Source organism: Eptesicus fuscus, chromosome 10, assembly GCF_027574615.1.
Source record: "Eptesicus fuscus isolate TK198812 chromosome 10, DD_ASM_mEF_20220401, whole genome shotgun sequence".
Taxonomy (NCBI): Eukaryota; Metazoa; Chordata; class Mammalia; order Chiroptera; family Vespertilionidae; genus Eptesicus; species Eptesicus fuscus.
The window spans coordinates 83584116-83609332 of NC_072482.1; the positions used below are offsets into that span (position 1 = coordinate 83584116).

Here is a 25217-nt window from a genome sequence, read left to right on the forward strand (position 1 = left end):
CTCTCTCCATAGCCATATACACTGAGTGGCCAGATTTTTATGATCTCTAAACACATAATAATCTGGCCACTCAGTGTATATCCTATATAATAAAAGGCTAATATGCAAATTGTCCCCTTGACCAAGAGTTCGACCAGCAGGCAGGCCAGCCAACTGCCCATGTCCCCTCCCCCCGGCCAGGCTGGCCAGACCCCACCCATGCACAAATTCATGCACCGGGCCTCTAATATATATATATGTATATTGAGTGGCCAAATTATTATGCGTTCAGAGATCATAATCATCTGGCCACTCAGTGTTTATGGTCTTTAGCAGTCATATGGCCCATGGCCGTGTGGACCCCACTTGCAATGGACTGCCTCTGGGAACACAAGCTAAGCTAGCCAGACACTGGACTGGACTAGACTTTAATATGGAGCAGAAGCTATGGGCAGTGGCCTTAATTCTGGCCCTGTTGAACACAAGACTGGACTTCTCCCATCGGTGGGAACTTGGAGGGGAACCCCTTAATTTTACATTATCAGTAAAGCTTTCCACAAAACCCCATCCTCTTGTGGGGGCCTCTGGGAATTCTTTTCCTCTTGGTACCCCAAGAACTTCACTTCTACCGATAACAATAGGATGCCTTCTATGTACATTGGGCAGCAAGACCTTGCTTGATAACACACGGAGTTTCTCAGTCCACAACGATGAGTGTGGAAGAAAATGGAGCAGGCAAATAATGGTGAATGGATGAGAGCAAACAACTTAAAGGACAATGAAATAACTTAGTGGTTCTAGTCTAAACATTTTAAAAGACAGGAAAAGTCTTTTTTTTTTTTATGGAAAAAATAGCAATTGTCATTTTTAATAAGCCAGGAAGTAAGTTGGTTGTGAAATAATTCTTAAGCATAAAATCTGGTTTACACATTTTGAAACCTAAGAAATGCTTGAAAAAGGACAATATATTGAAATTAAAGGGTAGAAGCAATTATCCTTTCTCCTCCCGCTACTTTCTTTTCCTTTCCTTTATCCCCACTCTCTAAGAAGCATAGTGCCTTAGGATCTCTGGTTAGATATCTCAACCCTGAGTATTTGTAGGTCCTTATGTTCTGGGTGTCGGTGTATGTTGTTACGAGGGTGTATATCTGGGTGAGAGGGAACCGTGAGGAAGCCGCTGCTTGCTCTTTGTCAAGGTTGCATGGCTGGATTTCACAAGATAGCCTTTAACCCCGTTTCTATATTTGGAATCTTGGCTTCAAAAATGTCCTTCCAGGGCCTCTTGGTCAAGTTGTCTTTGGGCTTGCTAATTCTTTCTTTTCTGTTAACTATGGTTTGGTTTTTTCCTACGGACAAACCAGAGAAGTTAGTACATTGACAGGTTACTATATGAGATAGAATACGGCTTGAAGAAAAGTGATTTGCAAGCACCCTGCACACATTTAGGAAGCAAAAAAATATGTTAATTATCTTCCCCCCAAAATGCATTTGGTCCATCACTGCAACTCTTGATCTTTGAGTCCAGTGTCACTTTTTCCCTATTTAGGGCACCCAGAAACCTTTCCATTTCTCACTCTGTGAGACAGTTGTTATGGAAATAAATGCCAGGAGGATGTTATTTGGAGCAAAAGCCTCTCAATGCTCCGGTTCATGCTTTTAAAGACAGAGGTAAGGGGGCGGGCCGAGGTTCATGGACCCCTCCCCCCCCCCCCCCCACCACCACCACCATAAACATGCTACCTTTGCTCTTTAAACCTGTGTTGCAGATTACCACCAATAAAGAAGTCCTGTGTTGAAAAAGACAAAAAAAAAAATAGATAGATAGATAGATAGATAGATAGATAGATAGATAGATAGATGATAGATAGACAGAGGTAAACTGTAGTTTTAGCAATGGTAATCTTAGCCAGACCATCTTATCTTGCCATTCAGTAATAACTGTACATTCAAATGTTAAATCCTATAGCTGCACGTTAGAGTTTTCTACTCATCATTGTGGCGATTCAAGTAATACAATAGTCAGGTAATAATATCATTGTGGTAAATTGTGTAAGTTAAAGGAAGTTTCCTCATACTTAATTTATCTGTAAGTTAATCAGACCTTGAATTAACTTACAGAAACTTACTGAAATCACTGGGTTGATTAAAAATTAATATTGCATATTTATCCTGAAAAAATATTTACCCATTCCTCACCCCTTGCCCCCAGAGGCTACCAGAGAAAAATTTTTCTAAGGAGTGATCCCAGAATATAAAATCTTACATTTTTGTTTCAGAAAAAAAAAAAAAAAGTTAGCTGAAATATTAATCTTTGAGAGGAAATAAAGGGGAAATTTTCAAAGTGCTCAGTTCTTGATATTATTTACTAGTCATGAAAACTTGGTCATGTACTAGTAAATCTAATCTTCAATGACCTCATTTACAAAGTAAAAATACTATCAGCCTTACCTGCTTCACATCATGGCTTTGAGGAAATGTATAGAAAGAATTTTATAACATGTAAAATGTAACATTTGTTTGTACTTTAGAATGTAAACCCTGGCCAGTTACAAACAGATATATATTTACTTTCTTTCTTTTGGTCAACTCAGTTCCAACAACTCCCACACAAAGCAATGTACATGCCTTTATGCCCACCCTGCACATTCCATTTTCTCATTCTCGCTGACTTCATGCAGCTCACTGTACTTGTCTGGAGACACATCTTCATAATCCAGCATGAAATTCACTTCCTTTTCTTATTTACTTTTCAATAAAATATTTGAATTATATGACATTTTGATTAAATATTTTATTATATTTACCTTTTACTAAGACATTTCCATGTACATCATTTTGCTTCTTCAAACTGCCTGTTTCTAATAGCAAGAGGTTATTTGTGAACCCAACCCACCATAACAATTCTTTGCATCCTGGCCAAATGAATTGAATTATCCCAAATTCTCTATGGAAGTCTCAACCTAAACAGTGGCATGTCCCCATATCCCTAGGCTTATTTTTTTAATTGGTATTTTAAACAAAGTGCCAACTTTTCTAGCTTTACTTTATGCCATAGAAAGACTGTTTCACTTAAAACTCTAATATACAATTCCCAGACAGATTAGTGATATTAAAAACAACAAAATCTCTCTTGGGTATTAGATTTTTATTCCAATTTGATTTACATTCCAATAGAAATATCAAAACGTATTCACCTCTTTATTTTTAAAATGTGGCTTAAAATCTGAATGCAAACTATTACACATGATAGATTTGCAGATTAAAATTGGGCTAGTTGCTTGAAGTAACACATTTTTAAAGAAGTTTTTAAACCACCATTTTCTACCTCCACGCCAAGGATAACCTTCTAATATGTGATGAGCCATGCTGTCATAGCAGGATAGCACTGCGACTTGAGTAACAGAAAAATTGTGGAGTTCCTCCAGGCCCAGAGCAGGAACCCGCCTATGCCTTCTCATAGTGGCGAACAGCAACCACATCACCAAAAGTAAGAGTCTGAAAGATCAAAAGATAGCCAGATCATTTTACAGGAACTTCAGTAGCTGAAATTTTCAAAGATTATCTTATAGCCTGGCCGGTGTTGCTCAGTGGTTGAGTGTCAACCCATGGTTGCCAGTTCCATTCTGGTCAGGGCACATGCCCTGGTGTCAGGCTCAGTCCCCAGCAGGGGGCATGCAGGAGGCAGCTGATGGATGTTGATGTTTCTCTCTCATTGACGTTTGTATCTTTCTCTTCCTCTCCCTTCCTCTCTCTCTCTACAATCAATAAAAACCTATTTTTAAAAGATTATTATGTATGTATCATGCAAAAGAATAGTGGCATTTAGAAACATTAAGTGCTACATAAGCTTTTTCTTTCTTAAAATGAAATCAAACCCTCATGTTTAGTGAGTAAATAATATGTACATATAGTTCATGTCTCTAAAAGGAAAATGAAACAAAAACTAAGATTAACTATCCAGATTCAGGTCAAAAGAATTTCTTTTGCCTTAAATTATCAGAGTAATTGGAGCAAATTTGCTACCTGCTATGAAAGAGAATGGAACTTATAGTAGATTTTCTTTAATATGTTTTTATTGATTATTTTATTTTTTGAGGTGTTTTATATATATATATAAAACACCTCAAAAAATAAATATGTATCATGCAAAAGAATAGTGGCATTTACAAACATTTACAATATATATATATTTATTGATTTCAGAGAAGAAGGAAGAGGGAGAAAGAAATAGAAATATCAATGATGAGAGAGAATCATTGACTGGCTGCCTCCTGCACGCCCCCTACTGGGGATGGAGCCCACAACCCAGACATATGCTCTTGACTGGAATTGAATCTGGGACCCTTCAGTCCATAGGCCGAAGCTCTATCCACTGAGCCAAACCGGCTAGGGCTATAGTAGGTTTTCATAATAATTTTCAATTCATGACCTAGATAACTTTTGAAGAGTTTTTAGAAAATCCAAATCATTTGGGCAAATGGTATTCGTTCCAGAATCAGCAGAAAAAGGTAAATGTGCAAATATTGTCTTTGATTGGCTGTCATGCTTTAGCCTGTGTGAACCTTGGTGATTAAGTGGGTCACACGTGTCAAATCCAACTTGAAGAATTTCTATAAAACCTCTTTACAAATTTTAGGGTTTTTAAATGTTCATTATTTCATGTATTGATGTGATTTTTAAGAGTAGAGTATGCCCTTATTTATCATCCATTGTCTTAACCACTTTTTTGGAACTTGATCTTGCCTGATCACAGTCAGACAGCCAAAGCTAAGCTATCCACTTTTCTGTATCGGGGGGAGGGGGGGGAAATGGAGATAAAAGCAGAAAGGAAAATTCAGATTGAATTTTTCAGAAATGAATCCTTTCTTTTGGTGATCACTGCAGAAAAATGTGGGCAAATAGTTGATAGCATGAAAGAAAAACTGTCCCTCTGCTCCCCACTCCCACCTATGAAAAGAAGTGTGAGTATGAAAACCCTGTATCTCAATCTAGAACAGCAATCATTGCAGTCAAGGGAAAGAGAGTAAAAACAACAGTCACTTGTCTTAAATAATAAAACCAAAAATATGTAAAGCAACCCCATCCCTCCAAAAAAAGCAAAACGACACATTGACTATTCCAATGTGATCAAAATACCATTACTCAGTTCACACACGTGCGTGCACGCGCACACACGCACACACAGGTGTCTGGGATGCTAGATTAAGGCATAACATTTTCCCCAGTTTATGATGTTATACATCATTAATTATTTTTTTTAAATATTTTATTGATTTTTTACAGAGAGGAAGAGAGAGGGATAGAGAGTTAGAAACATCAATGAGAGAGAAACATCGATCAGCTGCCTCTTGCACACCCCCTACTGGGGATGTGTCCGCAACCATGGTACATGCCCTTGACCGGAATCGAACCTGGGACCCTTGAGTCCGCAGGCTGACGCTCTATCCACTGAGCCAAACCGGTTTTGGCATTAATTATTTTTTAACTACTTTCTCATTTTATAATTTTTACATGACTACCAGTTTTGAATAGGTACTTGTAAAAGGTACCTTTTAAAAGACTGGAAGTAACATCAAAATGGTTCTCTCTGAGGGAAAATTAGAAAGGATTTTTATATTTTTGTTATGCTTTTGTGTTATATTCTAACGTTATCTGCACTGAACTCATATAACTTTTACAAACTAAAATATAAAGTTTTTGAAGATCTCTTATTTATTACAGGAATTATAGAGTAATTTTTTGAGATTCAGCAAGGTTCATATTCTTATAGGAATATCAACCATCTTTATATATTTTTATGATTATTGGTTTTATATAGAGATTTTATTTGAGGATTAGGCATTCATAGTAATCCTACAAAAATTCTTTTCACACACATATTTTTTCTTTTTCTATCATGAAAGAGGCAGAGCTGAGGAAACAATTAGCTAGGATGTGTTTATTGCTTCTGCTTTATCACTGCTTAAAGAACCTTGCTAATCCCTTAATGTTATTAAAGAAGAAGGAGGGAGGGAAGAGAGAAGGGGGAAGGGAGTGAAGGAAAGGAAGGGGAGGAGGAGAGAGACAGAGCGGAGGGAGGAAGAGGAAAGGAGATGAGAAAAGGGGGAGGGGAAAACACCAGGAAGAAGGAGGGGAGAACTGACATTACTCACCATAACCATTTTGCCATCCTTAATTTCTCTCACAAAATTTGTTTCTTTGCCATCCCATTTCTGTACATGAACGAGCTTGTCTCCATCCAGGCTAACAACAGACTGAGGACAATCACAAAGAGCAGAACAAAGAAACCGTTACAGATCCAATTTCTGATATAAAAGTCAAAGGAAGTGATTTTTGAAAGAGTTGTAGAACTGAATAAATTGTGTCCAACTAATTATTAAATTAGTACCACATCTTGTGTTGTTTCTGGAGTCATTACTATGCACACTCTAATAATTCATCATTTGATTGAAATGTGTACACCTGGATGCAAAAACCTCACATGTCAGAAGTAAAAATTCTGAGCCGGTGCTTTCGGACTGGTCACCCTCCTTTGAGCAAAGCCTCGGGATGAGGTAAGCTGTTTATTCAATCTGAAGCAATCAGAGCGAGTAAATAAAACGCAATCATTCTTTCAAACAAATGCCATCAAACACTTTTTGGAAAACAGGTTTAATATATAATGTGAAAACACGTGGTAAAAGAATTAATTCAAGTTTTGAGTTATAGCAAGTACCCATTTTTCAGAACATAACCTATGCACGCGAGAATGCAAAATCGACCCTGATATCCTTCTCTGTGAACAGAAATACTGAGAGCATTCTTCACTTTCCAACATCTAAAAACAAGGAATCGGGAATCTCTTTTTTATCCTCTTGTTTATTGCTTCTGCTTTATTACTGCTTAAAGGATTTTTTTATCCTCCCCCTGGACAAGTGGCTTCTTACCTTACAGTTTCTGTCGTCTGCAGTCGTTTCATCAAACTCTTCCCCCAGGTGGAAACTAATCTCCGTGTTCTTGAATGTGCTCTGGGTCCGGATCACCACCTTGTCCCCCTCCTGACTGATGATTACTGTTGGTTTTGTCACATTTCCCACCTGCCGAGTGGCAAAGCCCACTCCTGAAATAGCAAAGGGAAGCAATACAGACCGCAGCAGCTTCCAAAATAGCTCCCAAAGCAGAAAACCGCTTTCCTAGTTTGGAATCCAGGTCCTAAAGCACAGGTTTCATCGGAGCATGTTTAGGGTTAGCCCACTCATCACCCAGCACAACTACTGCGCTATAATACAGAGATGCAGAAATAAGTGACACTGCAGACCATCAGAGCCACCATGACTGGGCCCTGGGCGAGAAAGCAGGCAACTTCCACATGAAAAACCCATCCCCTGGGACATGCACAGCCTAGGGAATGGATATTTTATTGCAATGTGATCTGCCTTTGTCACTTGCCAATCTAATGGGTGGAAAAAAAATATGCAAGTGTCTGAAGCTGCAGGTTAAGAGGAGAACATATTTGTACCCACCTAGAGCCTTCATGTACTCATCAAAGTTCTGGCTGTCCGTCAGCTTCCAGGTAGCACAGAAAGCCTCCACCATCCTTGCCCTTTCCTGTTAGCTCTGAAAACAGATGGAAGAGACCCGAGAGAGGATTTGTGAATCCCAGGGCCACTGCAATTCAGAAGACCCCCTTGCAGCTCCTGCCTTCTTATTTGGAAAAGAGGCGGGCAGAAAGCCAAGGACTTAAATTGCAAATGCACCCCTCCAGTGTCCTTCCCAGGAGGCTGTTGCAGGGGGATGGTGGGGGGAGGCTCAAGTGAGGCTCCAATCCTCTCTGCGATTGGCTCAGGCCACTAGGTTAGCGGAGTAGGTCGAGGTCCTCCCAGTCCTTACACTGCTGCCCTCCTGCCTGAGAAAGCTCTGCGAGGATTCAATGGGGCTGGAAGCAGGGCACAGGGGGAATGAGAGAGGGTCTTTCAGGTTCGGCTCGAAAACTTGGCAATGGCAACTGCAGACTGGGAGGAAAGAAAGAAGATGCACAATAGAACATTCAGATTGGTTTCCGTTCATGGCAAAGCGGGTTCCAAAAATGAGGACCCCTCAGAGAAAACCGCTGCAATGCCAGACTTGGCAGACAAAGGAGGCTGAATAGTGTCTTTTACTTTCTCCCATATTTACAGGAAGAGCAGAATACCAGCTAGACTATGCCAAACGAGGAAAAGAAGAGGGGGAAGGTTGTAAATGCCTTCCTAGAGTGTGCAGCTAGAAGGCCATTCTGAGGATCAGTGGGACACTAACTAGTTTTGGCCTCTTCCCAACCCAAACTGAATGAATTTAAAGATCCCATTGTTATTTCTAAGAATGTGAGAACCAGACTGAGATGGAACAGTACGGTTTGCATTCACTAATGAGGAATAAAAAATAAAGAAAATAATGTGTATTTTTCTTCTTTCAACAGATTATATAACCCACATGGAAAAACTGGACCGAAGACCATTTAGTAAGATTTTTAAGTAGCCTACACTACAGAACTTTTTATTTCTCTGAGGCTACAATTACATGCATGCGATCTACATCTAAGCTGGGAGTTAGCAATGGGGAGGGTAGGAATGGAGGAGCCGGGAGACTCAGAAGAGCTTTGGCCTCACTTTGTCCTGGCTCAGGGTACCCCAAGATTGACAAAAATGCCTCGAGGATTCCAAGCAGAGTATTTAAAGAAGTTCTCGGAACCTCCTCTTCACCAGAAGTTCTTCCTGCTTTACTAGTGTCGACCGTGGATAAACAGCAGGCTCCCTCCTGCTTTTCAGGACAGGGGAATCTGATTTGGCAGCCCCTGTTCCTCCCTTTGCTCCCATGTAAACTCTGTCCACACCAAATACAAGACAAGGCCCAGAACACATCTTACCCCAACAGCCAGCTCCAGGATTCTACTTTGGTGCCTCAAAGGGACTTCAAAGGTGCTCATCCTATCTAATAAAGAGGAAATATGCTAATTGACCCTCACACCATCGCAAAGATGGTGGCACCCACAGCCAATAAGGAGGGAATATGGTAATTGACTGCCACGCCATCAAAGATGGCGGCACCCAGTCCCTTCAGCCCCCCAGCCAACAAGGGCCAACTCGAGGCACAGGCAAGCCTTGGATGGCAGCTGAACAGCCACCCAGGGCCGCCCGAGTCTCACGTAACCAGGGCTGGCCAAGGCTTGTGTTGCCGGAGTGGCAGCAGCAGAGGTGTGATGGGGCATCACCTTCCCCTGATCACCAGGTCGCCTCTCACCCCTGAGGGCTCCCAGACTGTGAGAGGAGGCAGGCCAGGCTGAGGGAGCCCCCCTCCAGTGCATGAATTTTCATGCACCAGGCCTCTAGTGTAACATAAACTCAATCTTCCACCACACCTGGTCTTCCTCCTGGCTTCCCCATGTTTGTGAATGGCATCATCATCCACCCAACTGCATAAACCAGAAAACTTGGAATCATTTCCAACACTTTACCCTCTGAAACCAAAGTCAATGTCAAGGCCTATCCATTTTGCTTCCTGACTATTTCCCTAATTTGTAGTTCTCCCCCTATCTCCACAACGACCATCTCAATTCAAGCAACCACACTCTTTCACTAGTCCTGTGGCAATAGCCTCTGACCTGTTCTCTCTGCAACCACTCCTGATCCCCAGTCCTTCCAGGGCACGGAGGCCTATGGGACCTTGAAAAATACAAATCGACAGTTTCCTGGTGACTAATGGTGCTGAGCACCTTGTCATGTGCTTCTCTGATGGGTGTATATCTTCTTTGGTGAAGTGACTGTTCAGATACTTTGTTTATCTTTAATTGGGTTATTTGTCTCCTTACTGAATTTTCAGATTCCTTTATTTTATTTTTTTTATAAAAGTAATTTGTTGAATATGTATTCTTCAAAAAAAATTTTTTTCTTTTCATTTTCTCAATTGTGATAGTGGTTTCTTTCATTCGTGTGCCAAAGTTTATCAGGTGTATGCATTAAATACGTGCAACTAACTTATGTCGGTTATACCATAGTAAAGGTATTTTTAAAGTTCTAAATTTTATCTTGTCCTTCTCCTGCTTCAGCTCAAAATGACTTTTTTCCTGCTCTCAGTTAAAAAACAAAATTTCGAATGTTGCCTAACCCAGGCCTGCCCCTGACATTTGAAGGACTGGAGGAAGAATCCAAACAGAGGTTCACATGCCATATGTTTAAACAGTAAAAGCTATAGATCAAAGGATACTGAGGACTGGGACTCAAAGCCTATCCCTTCAATCCTTTCACCCCTTCCAACAGGCCACGCTGTGGCTGCCTGCAGGACTGAGCATTAATACAGACCTGGTGGCGGGGGAGAGGGGCACGCAGGAGCATGACTGGAACCCAGAGTTTCCAATCAGTACCTGGAAGGCCACTAAACCTAGGATTGGGACTTGGATTTATGGTGACATGAGTCTGAAGATGCCAGAATCCACCATGAAAAGCCTAAAACTATTCAAACCGGCATCATTCAAGCCTTTGAACCAAGTCCCTGAAGCTATGAACTTTTTATAAATTCCCTTTTTTGCTAAATCTAGATGACTAATTCATTTATGCAGCCCATTCTCTATGCCAGAGGTTCTCAGACCAATTCATTTTGTTACATCAAAGTATTCTTACATGTTCTATTTAATGTAACATATTTAAACTGTAGAATATTTAAGTATTATTCTAAAATATAATAAATTATTTATTTTTCATAGTCCAAAAATGTAAGATTGTCAAGAATAGGTAGAAATTTTCATCTTAGCTCCTTATAGATTGTGGTGCTGAAATATTTGTTCATATTTGTTCCATCTGATAGAAATTTTCATCTTAGCTCCTTATAGATTGTGGTGCTGAAATATTTGTTCATATTCATTTCTTTCTTTTACTCTTTAGATAAGGAACATGAGCTGATGATATATTTATCCTAACTTAAAGCATATATTCCTGTAATTCTGATTCTTTCATACTTTATATAAAATGTAAAACCCCAGCAATTCAGAGACAGTTTTTTTGTTGTATGTTAATTTAGGAATAAGTGGAAGAAATTTTTGCTATACAGATTTCTATAGCAGAAATTTTAGGAAAAGCCACTTAACTATTTTGTAATTCTCTGAATTGACACATTTAACCTTACTATTTTTAATTATTTATGAGGCAATAGATTCATACCTAAAATGGTTGCTTTCAAATTGTAGGTTGTTCTGATTATTGAAGATTTTAATAAAAGAACAAGTGAAATAATAGAGAAGAGACTGTGTTGTGCTAAGAAGGATTAAACTAATAAATTTTCCCCCAATTTTTCTAAATCTAGGAGCAATTTATGATTTTGCTGTGGCTTTTATAATACAAATGTATCTACAGGCTTGAAAAAGGAGAGATTATGACAAAATAGAAATAAGGACTCTTAAGTAATCCATTGTAAAGACGTTCTAATAGTGAAATAAAAGTAATAAATAAAGAGAAGTTGCTTTGGCAGATCTTGGCAAAATTTCCATATGAGGCTGAATCTCTTGGCACCTGCTTTATGGCAATTTTTACTTTTTAAGAAAACAGAGGGTATTAATAAATTTGTATCACTGCTCTTGAGCAAACTAAGTCAAACAAGGCCACAACACTATTTCTTATAAAATATGCAAGGATCTGTACCAAGAGAGGTTGAATGACATTCAAAGTACTTGCCTGAGGTTCTTTTTCTTACTAAATTACACAATAAAAATGGTAATAGAACATTTCCATAGCTAGAAATAGGTAATTACACAATGTGATTGCAACTCTCTCGTGATAGGCAATAGGTAAGATCAGACAGCCCTCTTTTCTGAAACAGAGGTACAAAGTTACCTATGTGCTCAGCTGTCTGTCATGTGCAGTTATCATACCCCTGTCCCCCAAACAATCAACCAAGCTAAACCAGCTTTAGGTGCCAGGAGTGATGAAGATCCCAACCTTCAAGCAGACAGAGGGTAATGTGATATTAGTAATAGAATTTGATGAAAGTGTGTATGTGGGGAGGAATTCTGTGAATGATATGTCTCTTGGTGTTGTGAATTTTTTATATTATTGCACTTAATTTTTTTTTTTTTTTTGAGCGAGAGTGAGAGAGAGAGAGAGAGAGAGAGATCAATTTGTGGTTCCACCTATTTATGCGCTTACTGTTGCTTCCTGTATGTGCCTTGATCAGAGATCAAACCCACAACGTTGGAGTATCAGGATGACACTCCAGGGCTGTTGCACTTTTTCAAATGTGGAGTAGAGATGAGAGAATGTGCACCTCCCAGAGTGGCACACTCTTAAAAAGAGGTGTTGTCTACTGGAGAATGAACAGCTAACAAAGACAGTAAGTTGAAGTACTGACTATCTTTCCTATGTCCTTCTCATTGTCTTCTGCAGTTTGTCCTCCTTTTATCTCCCATTGGCTAGGTATTCCACTCTCCATATTTTCTTGGGCATAAAAGAAGTCCTTGACTTGCTCTCTTCAAGCCATTTATATTCCACAACTCTACCAAGAAAACACCCCTCTTCAGCCCCCTAGTTCATTTATACTTGCTTTTCATAAGTTATCTCAAATATTACTCCCTCAAGGAAGACTGGATCAGAATCCCAATGATGTCACCTCATGGTTTTATGTCTTTTAAAACATACTGCTATTTTAATTACTTTTGTAATTAGTTGTATAATATCTTTCTCCCTCATTATAACATAAGTTTCCTGTGGCATCTATTTTAGTATCTATGTTCTTTATTCTCTATTGTGCTTAATCTCTATTGTCTAGCACAGTATAAAGTCCACAGTGTTTGTTCAACAAATGTTAAAGGTATGAACCAATAGATAGAGTACACACACAGAATCAGATGATTTTTTTTAAAAGGTAGGAATTTAAACTATTGTACATATGGTCTTTTTCAAGTTTCTATCCCTTTGCAACATATATAATTCCCCAGTAAGGATATCTAAATCTCTTTCTCATTTGTCATGTTAATTTTGGGAGGAAGGCTCATTGTTTTCTCTTTGAAATAAAAGCACATAGAGTAAGTAGTCTCAGAAAACATCCAAATGCATGATGGATTTACTAAATGCAAGAGTAGGAGACTTTTGTGACATGCCAAATATAGAAACCCAGTGCCAATAAGTATGCATGCAAATTGTTCTTTCAATGGACCCTCCAGTCTGCTTATTAAGGGCTATTATAATTTATAAATCAAATATTTATAAGATTTTCTTTCTTTTTGAGGAGTCGGGGCCTTAAAATCTTTGAAGATCTCTGTTATTAACTCTGTATATGAAATGTCAAAATAAGCTTTGAGTAAGGATTACCAGACAGGCAGCTATAAAAAGAAGGCATTAATCTGGGATTAGTTGAAGATTAAGGAAACTGCTCCAGCTATTTTTAACAGGGCAAAATATAGGGAACGAAATCCTTACAAAATTCTTAGAAGAGTTGAAGGACTAGGTTTTATGCAGAGCTGAGCTTTTGGGAATACTCCCAAATACACCACCACACCACAGAAACTGAGCTGTGAAGGAAACAGTCATCTCTACTATAGTTTCAAAACTGATGAGCCAGGAAGCTGTTTTTCTATCTGCTGGTTCCAGGAATACCCTGCATTAACTGTTATCCAGGAGTGAGGAAGCTTCACTCAGCAATATGGATTCCAGAGCCAAGCCACCTGGGCCAGATCTCAATAGCAAAATTGATGTCTTGGGGACATTTTCTTTCACCACTTAACTGAATCCTGATTTCAAGTCCTACACAAGTGCATATTTCTTTCACCACTTAACTGGATCCTGATTTCAAGTCCTACACAATTTCATCAATTTAGGCATGACCTAAATCAAGTTAGGGGTTGGAAGTTTGGGAAATGTTTTACTCTCTGATATCTCTGCAAAGCAGAGAGGACCACAGAAGCTAGTGGGAACAGAGGTCAGGTGAGTCAATCTACCACACCCCATCCACTACTCAGAGATGATTGGAGATGCTTTAATAAGGGCATTTTTTTAAGGGAAAAAAAAGACAGATCTGCTATGTCTGGAAGCATTCTAGAGTAGTAGTTTCTAAAACTGAATGACCATTAGAATCACCTGGAGAGAGTCATAATAATGCAGACTTCAAGGTTATCCAAGAGATTTTGAAATAGGTGTTCTGGGGTAAGGCTAGAATTTATAGTGAAAAACAAAATCTTAAATTAAAATCATATGCATTCAATGACTTATGAGTTACAAAACAAGTAGTATATTCCAGCCTGTCAGAATCATATGAGTAAATTTGAATTCAATGTTAAATACAAAATAAGTATAAAAGACCAGTAATGCGACTAGTTCCTTGACCCTACCCATGATTCCAGAAATGGTGTGTGACTCCTACCTAGGGTACCTCCACAGTAAAAATACTGTATTATATGATACTCAGCAAAGAAGAAACACGACCCAATTATCGTAAGGGTAAAGTATGTTAAGCCAATCTAACATGGAAAGTTCTGTGTTGCAATGGAACATATCCTCAATGATAATACAAATTTTTAGGATTCATAAATTTAATCAGTTCTCTGTTCACTTATACTGAGACATTTCTGAGAACATAGAAAAGTCTTATCTCAAGAGAGCATATGGTCAACCTGCACCTTCAGATAAATAAGGTATTTTCATACTCATTTTATAGAAGAAACACAATCCTTAAACAAGTGTTTTCCACCTAAATTTTAACTCTTTGCAACATATTATTTTCAAGATAATTTATTGGAGCAGCTTTTTTTAAAAATTTTTGTTTATTTGAGAGAGAAGAGAGAGAGAGAGAGAGAGAAAGAGAGAGAGAGAAACATGGATTTGTTGATCCACTGACTAGAGATTGAACTGGAAACCTTGCAGTTTCAGGATGACACTCAAATCAACCGAGCTATCGGCCAGGACTGGAGCAGCTCTTGACACAGTGTGATAAATAACATCATTACAAATTATAAATGGGCTATTGAGATTTGTGGTATTTTTCACCCAATAGTTTATTGGAAAGCATAGTGTTATAAGCATATCTTTAATGCTAGTGATATACAATTAAAATAAAATAAAATTGAGGAACTAATTCCTATTTTTTTCCTTTTCAAAGCAAGTTTTTAAGCTGGAAATGTCTATTGAAACCATTATTATGATTATATTATTTTTATTATTGGTTTTAAACACATAGAAGTAACTTTACAAATGTTAGTGCTCATCAGTTTAGTGAAACATGAGACTTCATTTGAGATTGTTTATAAATATGCCAGAATTTCATCAATTTAATGCTTTCTATGTTAACTTTTTATCCACTTGGGAAACATTTAATATTTTAAAAATAATAACATTGTGACATAAATAAATATGAAGGACTCTATGGAGAATTGCAGTAAGTTTGTTTCTGCAACCTAAATACACTCACCTAATATATCTTATTTCTCCCATTTTGCTACATATGAAAAAGTGCTCATTACTGAAGAAACTGAAATGCCTATGTAAAACATATATAATAATGTTTTACATAGACATTGATGTGTCTTTACAAATAGGGCTTACAAAATAATGTAATTATATAAATTATACATTATAATTTTTCTTATAATTTATAAATTATAAAAAGCAGCAATTTTGAAAGACTATTGAATCTTGGGGAGTATATGCTGCTCATGTTTCTAATCTGTTAATATTTAAAACAAAATTGAAGGTGGCTAGATAACATTATCTGGACAGCCTTTCCATGTCCTGTGGCAGTCCACATCATCATCATGTCCTGAGACGAGTTTTCATGGGTCACTTCCAGATTCCTGTTGCTGCCAGCAATGGGAAATTTCAGGGTATGGCCTTGCAATCCTCATGTGCTCAATGTGTTTTGTATGGTGTCACATGGGTGGGGGAACTGTCTTTCCGTCATTTACATAGAGAAACCAACTGAAAGAGGAAATTTGCAAATTTGGCACATTTTCCTAAAGTTTTGAGAAGACAATGTTTACATTGCAAAAACAGCAAAAACCTGTATTTCCACCTACTACTTTCCCTACTCCTTCCCCCATTCCCCCCTACAACCAAATTTCTATTCATTTCTCTTTTTTTTATGTTCATTAACATTTTTAATGCAATTTATTAGGTTGACATTAGCCACCTCTTTAATTCCTTGACATCTGTCAATCCATGACTACAGTGTTAATTACTAAAGTATTTTCCAACAAAAGATAGGTCCTTCCTTAAGAGAAAATTCTGATGCAATATGGTTATCTGGAATACTGCGTTTGTTTAATTATACTCCTTGGTTAATGTCAGAATCTTATCATTTGTCTATACAGGGCCAATTTGCTTTTACTTTATAAGTTATATAACTAACTAGTGGCCCGGTGCATGTAATTCGTGCATGGGGGTGGGGGGGGTGTCCCTCAGCCCAGCCTGCACCCTCTCCAATCTGGGACCCCCTCAGGGGATAACCGGCAGTCGGACATCCCTCTCACAATCCAAAACTGCTGGGTCCTAACTGCTCACCTGTCTGCCTGACTGCCCCTAACTGCTTCTGCCTGCCAGCCTGATTGTCCCTAACTGCTCCCCTGCTGGCTTGATTGCCCCTAACCACCTCTGCCTCGGCCCTGCATCCGGAACCCAGGATTCCCTCCTCCAGCCGACCACAGGCACCTGGGATACGGGCTTCCCTCCCTCTGGTCAGCCATAGGTGCCCAGGCTGGCTGCAGCCACAGGGGATGGTGGGCAGTGGCTTCGCCTGGGCTGCAGCCGCAAGTGCTGGCGCCAGGCGGGGTGGGCGGCTTCTCCGTCTCCCAGGCCACAGCCAGCAGCAGGTACTGGTGCCCAGGACTGCGGGGTGAGCGGCTTCTCCAACTGCTAGGCTGTAGCCAGCCACAGGTGCTGGTGCCTGGACCACAGGCGGGTGGCTTCTCTGTCTTCCCTGGGTTGCAGTGTGGGCAACTTCTCCGGCTGGCTGCGGCCTGGGATCATGGGGCAGGCGGCTTCTTCATCTCCCCCCCTCCCTCCTGCCCCCACCGCTCAGGGCCTGTGGGGGTCAGAGAAGTCAGGTGCCAGCGCCTGAGGCTGGGTGCGGCCAGGGAGATGAAGGGTTCTACCAGTTATCATCTAGGCAAGAAGTTTAGAAGTTTTTATAAAAAATAAAAATACTACCATTGTTTGTAACAAACCCCAAGTCTGTATAAATACTTCTCTTCATTTAAACAGGGGAGGCAGAAAATAATAACCACATGCAGAATGAAATCTGTGGGCATATCTACTAAAAAAGTAGAGAACCATTATCTGAAAATAAATAATAAGAGTATATCCTTAAAAAATGACTTATCAAAGCAGACAGAAGAAAAAAAAACCCTGAAAAATATCTATTTGGCATATCAATAGGTGCAAAAAGCTATAAGAATAAAATAGATTGAAATAAAAAGATGATCCAGATGAACATTTTTAAAAAGGCTGAGATTCAAAAATAAACTGGAGGTGATCAAAAGACTCAAGGAAATAACTAAATAGAAGGAATTAGATCAACCAAGGAGACAGTAATAAATAGCAAGATATTGTTTGAAGAGAATTTTCAGAATGCAGAGACTTTATGAACAGTGAAAGTAAAAATGTTAGGCATGAAGAGACTGGAAATACTGCCTGATATAGCTATTACTAAGAAAAATATTAAAACAATTATTGAAATAAGATATGTAATAAACAAAACTATAATTGAGGAAAACTTTCTGCAGCTGAAAATAGGTATTAGTACCTGGACCAAAAGGCCACATCATTTAATATAATGAATGAAAAGAGAGCCAAACTCTCTAATTCTAGTGATAGTTTTGAGTCAAATGTAATTCAAAGAAATAAATCTAAAAACAAGGAAAAATTAAATAAGCATTCAGTCAGAAAAAGATGCATAAAATGTTATAAGAAGTGTGGCTGACCATTGTAGCATTTAGATACCAACTAAATATAGAGCAATGTTACAGAGTTTTTTGGGGGAACCACACACACACACACATACACACACACACACACACACACACACACACACACACACACACACAACAAACCGTGACTCAATGTTTTTTTGTTATATGTAAATGTAGAAGAGATGTGCTCTTTGAAAATGAACCAGCATTCTCATGATATTGTTTTTATATGTTGCTTGTCTGCAGAAAGAGAATACATTTAGCAATGGACCTGAGAACCAAATTTAGTCAACAATGATATTTCTCTTGCAAATTAGTAAATTCTGATTGCATATTCACTCTTAATAGCCTTGTGTCTGCCGCTGAGACGAGATCAAACTTTGCAGTCAAATCATGTTTCAAAATCCTCAGGATCAAGTACAGATTGTGAACAATAACAAGCACTTTAAGCTCCTGATTTTCAACTCATAGGAAAGATACACATGCACATCCCTTCCCTGAGGGGAGATCTTGGGTGCAGGATGGGTGGACGTGTTCAGTTTAAGAAACCATGGTCAAAATTGTTATTGTTTTGACTTACAATGTTAAGGGAAAACATGCAGGTTTTTAAAAAATATATGTATTTTTTATTGACTTCAGAGAAGAAAAAGAGATAGAAACATCAATGATGACAGTGTCATCGATCATGCCCCACACTGCGGATCTAGCCCACAACCAGGGCATGTGCCCTGACCAGAATTGAAACGTGACCTCCTGGTTCAAAGGTCAACACTCAACCACTGAGCCATGCCAGCTGGCAAAAGCAGGCAGTTTTTATTAAAAAAAGAGAATAGGTTGTAAAGTTTGAAGTAATGCCTCAATTCAGCATTCCTTGGGGAATCCTTCAAGAGAGGATTGTCCTGTTTCTTTGAACATCTTTCTTTCTAAAGTTTAACAGATCAGAATTGAGTTAAAATTTATGACTATTTTCAGAGAGGGACTGACTCATTATTACATGTAGTCTTTCAATTTAGAGACCATAGGTTTTAGCTCCAATCATTCAAAAGTATGATATTTTTTTCAGTAATTTGTTTATTTCCTATATATAATTCTGTGTTCTTAATCCTTAGACTCTCTTCAACACAGCCTTAGGTTTCAAAAAAAAATTAAAAACAAAGGGATTAGCATTCTTAATCTTAAATCTGTTCAAATCCAATACTTAAATAAATTAATACAATAATCTTTGGCTGTCCTATATTATAAAACTACTATGAGAAGATTTTCTTGTTTTAACTTTTAAAGATTACTAGTTAGGTTCAAAACACAGTGTTTCTTCCACTGACTGTCTATATATTTATCATTAAATTATCTAATCACTTTAGCATTTGAATCATAGTCTGGAAATGATGGTTGCTACTCTGGATCATCACTTATGTTCCTTCTTCTGTAGTGTCCTAGGGCATTTTGGTGTTTCTACATTATGTTGGTCTGTTTTCAGGTATTAATAGTCACCCACTCCTACCTCATGAAGTAATCTAATTCTAATTCAGGACAAACAAAACAATTCTACTGAAGTAATACTCTGAGACAGAAAACACATTAAATGTTTATATGAGGGTGGAATTGGGAAAGAGAAAAGAAACTAAATAGCTATGTTTTATTTTCTTGGGTAAATCAAGCTAGATTTAACCTGGAAATATCAGAACTTTTGCTTCAATGTGAGTTTTATTAAAAATCTGATTATTTAGTTAATAAGGAATTATATACTAATCATTTGCAAAACTACAAAAACATTCATTTTTAGTTGTCATAGATATCTGCTCAATTCACTCTTTTCTTTTAAGTATTATGATTAACAAATTGGCCCTAGTCAACATTAAGAAAATGCTCATCAAAGACTAATTTTATTGTTCACATCAATTTTGAAAAAAGTAGTACATTAAGGAAGCCACACTTACAGATTCATCTTTCAAAAGAAAATCCATCTTTTCATTTCTTGTATTTTGTTGCTTTTATTATATCCATTATGTCAACCATAACATAACAATGTTATTTCATTTAGATAAAGTTATTTCAATGTAATGTTATAATAAATTAAGCTATTCGTTATTATTAAAAAAGGGCCACTTATAAAATATTAATTATTCCATTGACCAATTTAACAATTAATGTAAATTAGTCAACAGTCATATTTTTGTAGTCTAAAAATGAAGTGGCATAGCTAAAAAAAAATTTGTGCCTCAGTTTCTCTTTAAAATGAGCATTGTCATAATTAATTGGTCAGTAGAATGATTATACAAGTTGATATAAATAAAGTGCTTATAATAGTGTCACAGCAAGTACTCAGTAGATGTTAACTATTATCCTATTCTGTATCCTCTGCTTAATCCTGATTGGCAGTAGAGGCTTCTGACAATCTGTAATATTGTTTTAATGCAGAGAAAGGAGGAAAACAGAGGGAGGAGTAAGAAAAGTACCACTTTATTGGAAATCAGTTTTTAAACTAGGAATTAACTGGAATTAATTTGCATGCCCAGATTTTTTAGCTTGAGCAATGACAGCCCTCTTCTTGTAATTTTGATTTGCGTAATTGGCACACACCCTATGAGGAAAGATGGCAACCAAATACAACTTAAAATTGTTGCCAAGAATTCTTGTTACTTGATTTAGAAACTCTCAGGAGGAACCCATGGGCTCTGTCTTGTCACACTCTACACATAGGATGTGCTTAATATGTCTGTTTGCATAAATTAATGATGAGAGGGTGTGGGAGTAATTCTGAGTATGTGACACTAGTGGCCCTGCTTTATAACTTTACAAAGGAAAACTCCAAGAAGAGAACAAAATATGATATTGGTTCCAACGAAGTTTGTTTCTTTAAGAAACTTCTTAAAGCACTCTGCAGCACTAATATTTTTCCACTATAAAATTTAGAAGCACCTCTGCTGATCTAATTGCTATCATATTGAGATATGGTCACTAAATATATTTTATTTTGTGCCCCATCAATAAAATGTTTATCTACCTCATATATATGTATTTATTTATTCATAACTTATATGCAAATATAATCCTATTAATATATCATGAATATTACAAAATGTATAAAATGAAATTGAAGACAATGAGATGAGGATAAAATGATAATATTTTTATATAGTGCCTTGCCCCATGTTACTGTTAATTATTATTCTGAGGCCAAATATAAATATACTGTATATACTTTGGGTTGAGGATTATTTCTCATAATAATAGATGTAAATTCACATTTCAAGTAGTCTTCTTGTAAACTTTATGAACCTTAGCCAACGTTTTTCTGTTAAAATTATTTTTATGTTCCCAATTTACACATTAGTGTGGCTGACAACTTACACTAAGAATAGAATACATATTAGCACTCACTTTTTGTTGTTAGGTTGTACATTATTAGCATTATTCTAAATCGTCAGTTTTGTAAAGACATTTTTTCAATCATTTTATCTCATTTTATAACACTATTTATGAATTCGGTTCATTGGGTCCATATACAAGAGAGCAAGTCATAATAAGCTGAAATAGGATGAAAAATGAGACTGCCACTGACTATCGTGTACACTTTCCTCAGGACAATTCATGACAAGTGACTGTCTGACATATGCCTGAGTAAATTACCAATGTCAATCCATATGTAAATTAACTCATATCTCGTTTATATAAAATTAAATACGAATGAAGTATTTTCTTCCGGAACCTCAGTGGATCACTTTGCAGACTCACTGGGATTCGTGTGCCCTCTTTCAGAAAACAATGAGAAAAGAAGGCCCACAAACCACATAAGAAAAAGAGAAACCTCAAGGATAGTGGGTATGGACTTGCAGTCCAGACCTACATATCATAATGTATATCTTTGTTTTTCTGTAAATGAACTTGATTGTTAACTCAACTTCCCATATTTTACTAATAGAAAAAAATTTTATATAGTCACCTTTTCTGGTGAAATTTGTGATTATTGAGTCATTTTAAGTTTTCACTAAGTCAATTCAAGATTCTCAGTTTCTCCTTCATGAGATGTCATCTAAGATCTAAAGATAGAGGATGAGATGAAAGGGCCAGGGACCAGAAAGACACTGGCTCTTATGATGGTATCACAACATCTGGTCCTCAGTCATCTTTTTTGAATACGGCATTTATGATGCTGATATTTCCTGTCCCACATGAGAGAAAGCACATGTCAAGAAAGTTGGCAAAACATTTGGCTGGAGCACCTTCTTGAATTGTGCTTCCAGTTAGTGCATTAAGGAAACTAAGGGAAAAACTGGTTTAGAAGGAGTAATTAGCATTTATATTTTAGAAATGATACGTTTAAGGTGTCTATTGTGCATTCAAGGCAAACATCAAGTAGACTTTTGAATATGGCAGTCTAGTGCTCAGAAGAGAGATTTATGGTTAAAATATAGATTTAGGAGCACCAGACACATATAATTGATCTTTAAATCATGGGACTGAATTGGATCATCTAACTTTTAGGCTCCAAGGAATGAATGTGGAAGCATAGATAAGTGATTCGTTAATAAATCAGCAGAAGTTCCAGACAAGAAAACTGAGAAGTGGCCAGTGAAATGGGAAGAAAAGGAGGGCAGTGTCACGTATCAGAAGCCAAGGGAGGAAGCACTTCATGAATGAGGAACTGATTAAGTTTGTAAATGTGGATGAGAAATCTGGAGAGATAAAGACAGAGTTTATCTTTCGATTGGGTAACCTGGAGGTCATGGATGCTTTTGATAGAGAGATTTCTGTAGCCTGGATGACAAGGGGCTCAAGAGAAACCAAGAGTGAAGTTGAGTTCAGTGAGTACAGAGAAGTGTTCTAGAAAGTTTTTCATAAAGAAGAACCCACATTGGGGAAGTGGTTGGAAGGTTATGTGGAGTTATGGGAACTGTTATTTGTTTTGTTTTGTTTTTAATATGAGTGATATTACAGCATGTTGGTGTGCTAATGAGAATTGTGCAGAAGGTAGGGAATGATTGTAGGAACAAAGCACTTAGGTAAGTAAGAGAACTTAGGACCAGGGACATAGTTTATGATATATAATAGGAAGTATAGCAATAAATCATGGAGCATAAGGCAGGTATTGATAGAAGGAAGCGAGAGGGATAAGGCACAGAAATGGAAGAGTGAATTGATTGGAGATCCCTGGAGGCTCAAGGGCTTGTTGGGTCAGCAGTATTAGAAGTAATGAACTAGAAAGAAAATAAATGGTTGTTAGATAAGAGGGTGGAGTTTATCAGGGTTTTGCTGTTGATGGACTGTGAATTCCTGCAGGCTGGCACAGTGATGTTTTAGGGGACTGGAAAAGAGCCATAAAAGATAAGAATCTGAGTTATGAAAGATGACCAGGGAGGTTAGGACATCGTGAGCAGTAAGACTATTCCTAATGACTGTCTGCAAGGGGAAGTCTTTGTCTAAAGCAAGCCCTGTTTCTGTGCGTCTATATTAACACATCTTTGAAATGCCTCTTTTCATTCTCATGTAATGAGAATTACAAAACATTTAAGGTGTCTATTCTCATACAATCTTAACTATCCTGTAATCCAATCCCCACCTTATTTTCTCCCACCTTTATGTAATCCTCTTTGCATTCTCACCTTAATTTCAAACTGGATTGGAGTGGTACACACACAATACAACATATAGGTGATGCATTGTAGTGTTGTATAAAGAAACTTATATAATTTTATTAGCCAATGCGCCCCTGGGTACGGGTGAAGCCGGATCCTGGGTCCGGGTGAGGCCGTGTGACCCTGGATCCATCCGGGTGAGGCTGGGTCCCGGGCCCGGGTGAGGCCACGTGCCCCTTGGGTATGGGTGAGGCCACGTGCCCCTTAGTCCGGGTAAAGCCGTGCCCCTGGGTCCGGCCGAGACCAAACCAGAGGGAGTCGGACCTCCATTGCCGCCATTTGTCCACCATCCAGAGCTGAGGGGTCAGTGCTGACATGTACACGTGAGGAACTGGTGGACATTGAAATTGGGTCTCAGGGGAACTGTTGGTCCGGGGAGAAACTCACTGCAGACTGATTCATTTGCCTGTCAGCATAACTATTATTGCTCGTCTCACATTCAGTTCTCATAAGTGTATATCTGGTGACATATGATCTCGCTCATCTGGGGGAAGTGGTGAACGGCATAGACTGAGGAACAAGAGCAGAACCAGAAGCAAGGAGGCATCGATTGGACTGTCGGGCCTCAGAGGGAGGATAGGGGAGGGTGGGGGGAGGGGGGAGAGTTCAACCAAAGGACTTGTGTGCATGCATATGAGCCTATCCAACGGTTAAGTTCAACAGGGGGTTGGGGCATGCGTGGGGAGGGGGGTGGGATGGGAATGGGGGGATGAGGACAAATATGTGACACCTTAATCAATAAAGAAATTAAAAAAAAAATTTTCAAATGGATAAAACAAACCGCTAACTGTACTTCTCTGAAGCATTTGAGATCCTGCTCCCTGGCATATGTCATCAGTTTGGCTCAAATAAACTCTAAAAAAAAAAATCTCTACATGTTTGAACATTTCTTACATCAAAAGAAACTAAATTTGAAATTAGAGAAATAAAGTTACATTTTTTTTATACAGCTGAGTCTTGTGGGCTATTAGTGGTAGATACTGTATGTAGGAGCCTTTCAATAACAAACACGTATACTGCAGAACCGAATCATCTCAAGGTGACTAATGGGAGGGGATTTTTATGTGGGGATGAGGCAGGCTCCAAAGTCAATACTAATTTCAGAGAAGTCACTGTGTGTGAGCAAATTACTGAATGCTTTAAATTTTCCAGGTAGATGCATAGGGATCTCTACGAGGGAAGAAACAAGAGTCAACCAAACCTTAGGAAATGCTGCCACAGAACCTCCATTCTCTGAATCCTTGGGCAGCACCTAGGAAGGAGGGAAAGTTATACTTAGAACCCATTCCTTAGGTTCCTAATTTCTTTAAAAAGCTGTCTATGAAAGCACAGCAAGACAAAGAGCCCCGGCTACCTTGTAGAGCTAACTTCAAGCAGTGGCCCGGGGTCTGCTTTGGGAGACAGAGGGTGCCTACGGAGGAGAGTTTGCACTTGTGGGAAAGCCAGAGAGAACCACTTAGTCCAAGAAAGAGAACTGTTCTAGACAGCCAGCTGCTGAGCGTTTTTTAAAATATATTTTTACTGATTTCAGAGAGGAAGGGAGAGGGAGAGATAGAAACATCAAGGATGAGAGAGAATCATAGATCAGCTGCCTCCTGCACGTCCCACACTGGGGATCAAGCCAGCAACCCAGGCATGTGCCCGTGACTGGGAATCAGACCCTGACCTCCTAGTTCATAGGTCAACGCTCAACCACTGAGCCACAC

At 38.4% G+C, this 25217-nt stretch overlaps 1 protein-coding gene across 1 annotated transcript; it reads right to left on the bottom strand.

The window, feature by feature from the left end:
• Positions 1–3176: 3176 nt before the first annotated feature.
• On the bottom strand, positions 3177–24740 carry FABP7 (fatty acid binding protein 7). The gene is made up of 5 exons (XM_008138725.3): positions 24713–24740; positions 7482–7575; positions 6906–7078; positions 6132–6233; positions 3177–3474 (listed from the first exon to the last, which is right to left on the bottom strand). Exons 2-5 carry the CDS (start codon positions 7552–7554, stop codon positions 3424–3426), a joined length of 399 nt encoding a protein of 132 aa, XP_008136947.1. The 5' UTR covers positions 7555–7575; positions 24713–24740; the 3' UTR covers positions 3177–3423.
• Between the last annotated feature and the right edge of the window lie 477 nt (positions 24741–25217).

Bases quoted from the DNA above. Each gene is read 5' to 3' on its own strand.
- FABP7 (XM_008138725.3), bottom strand. From the start codon at position 7,554: ATGGTGGAGGCTTTCTGTGCTACCTGGAAGCTGACGGACAGCCAGAAC. The intron at 6,234-6,905 runs GTAAGAAGCCAC...GATTGTCCTCAG, and splicing joins CAGACGACAGAAACTGTAAG to TCTGTTGTTAGCCTGGATGG. The intron at 3,475-6,131 runs GTGAGTAATGTC...TTGATCTTTCAG, and splicing joins AGGATGGCAAAATGGTTATG to ACTCTTACTTTTGGTGATGT.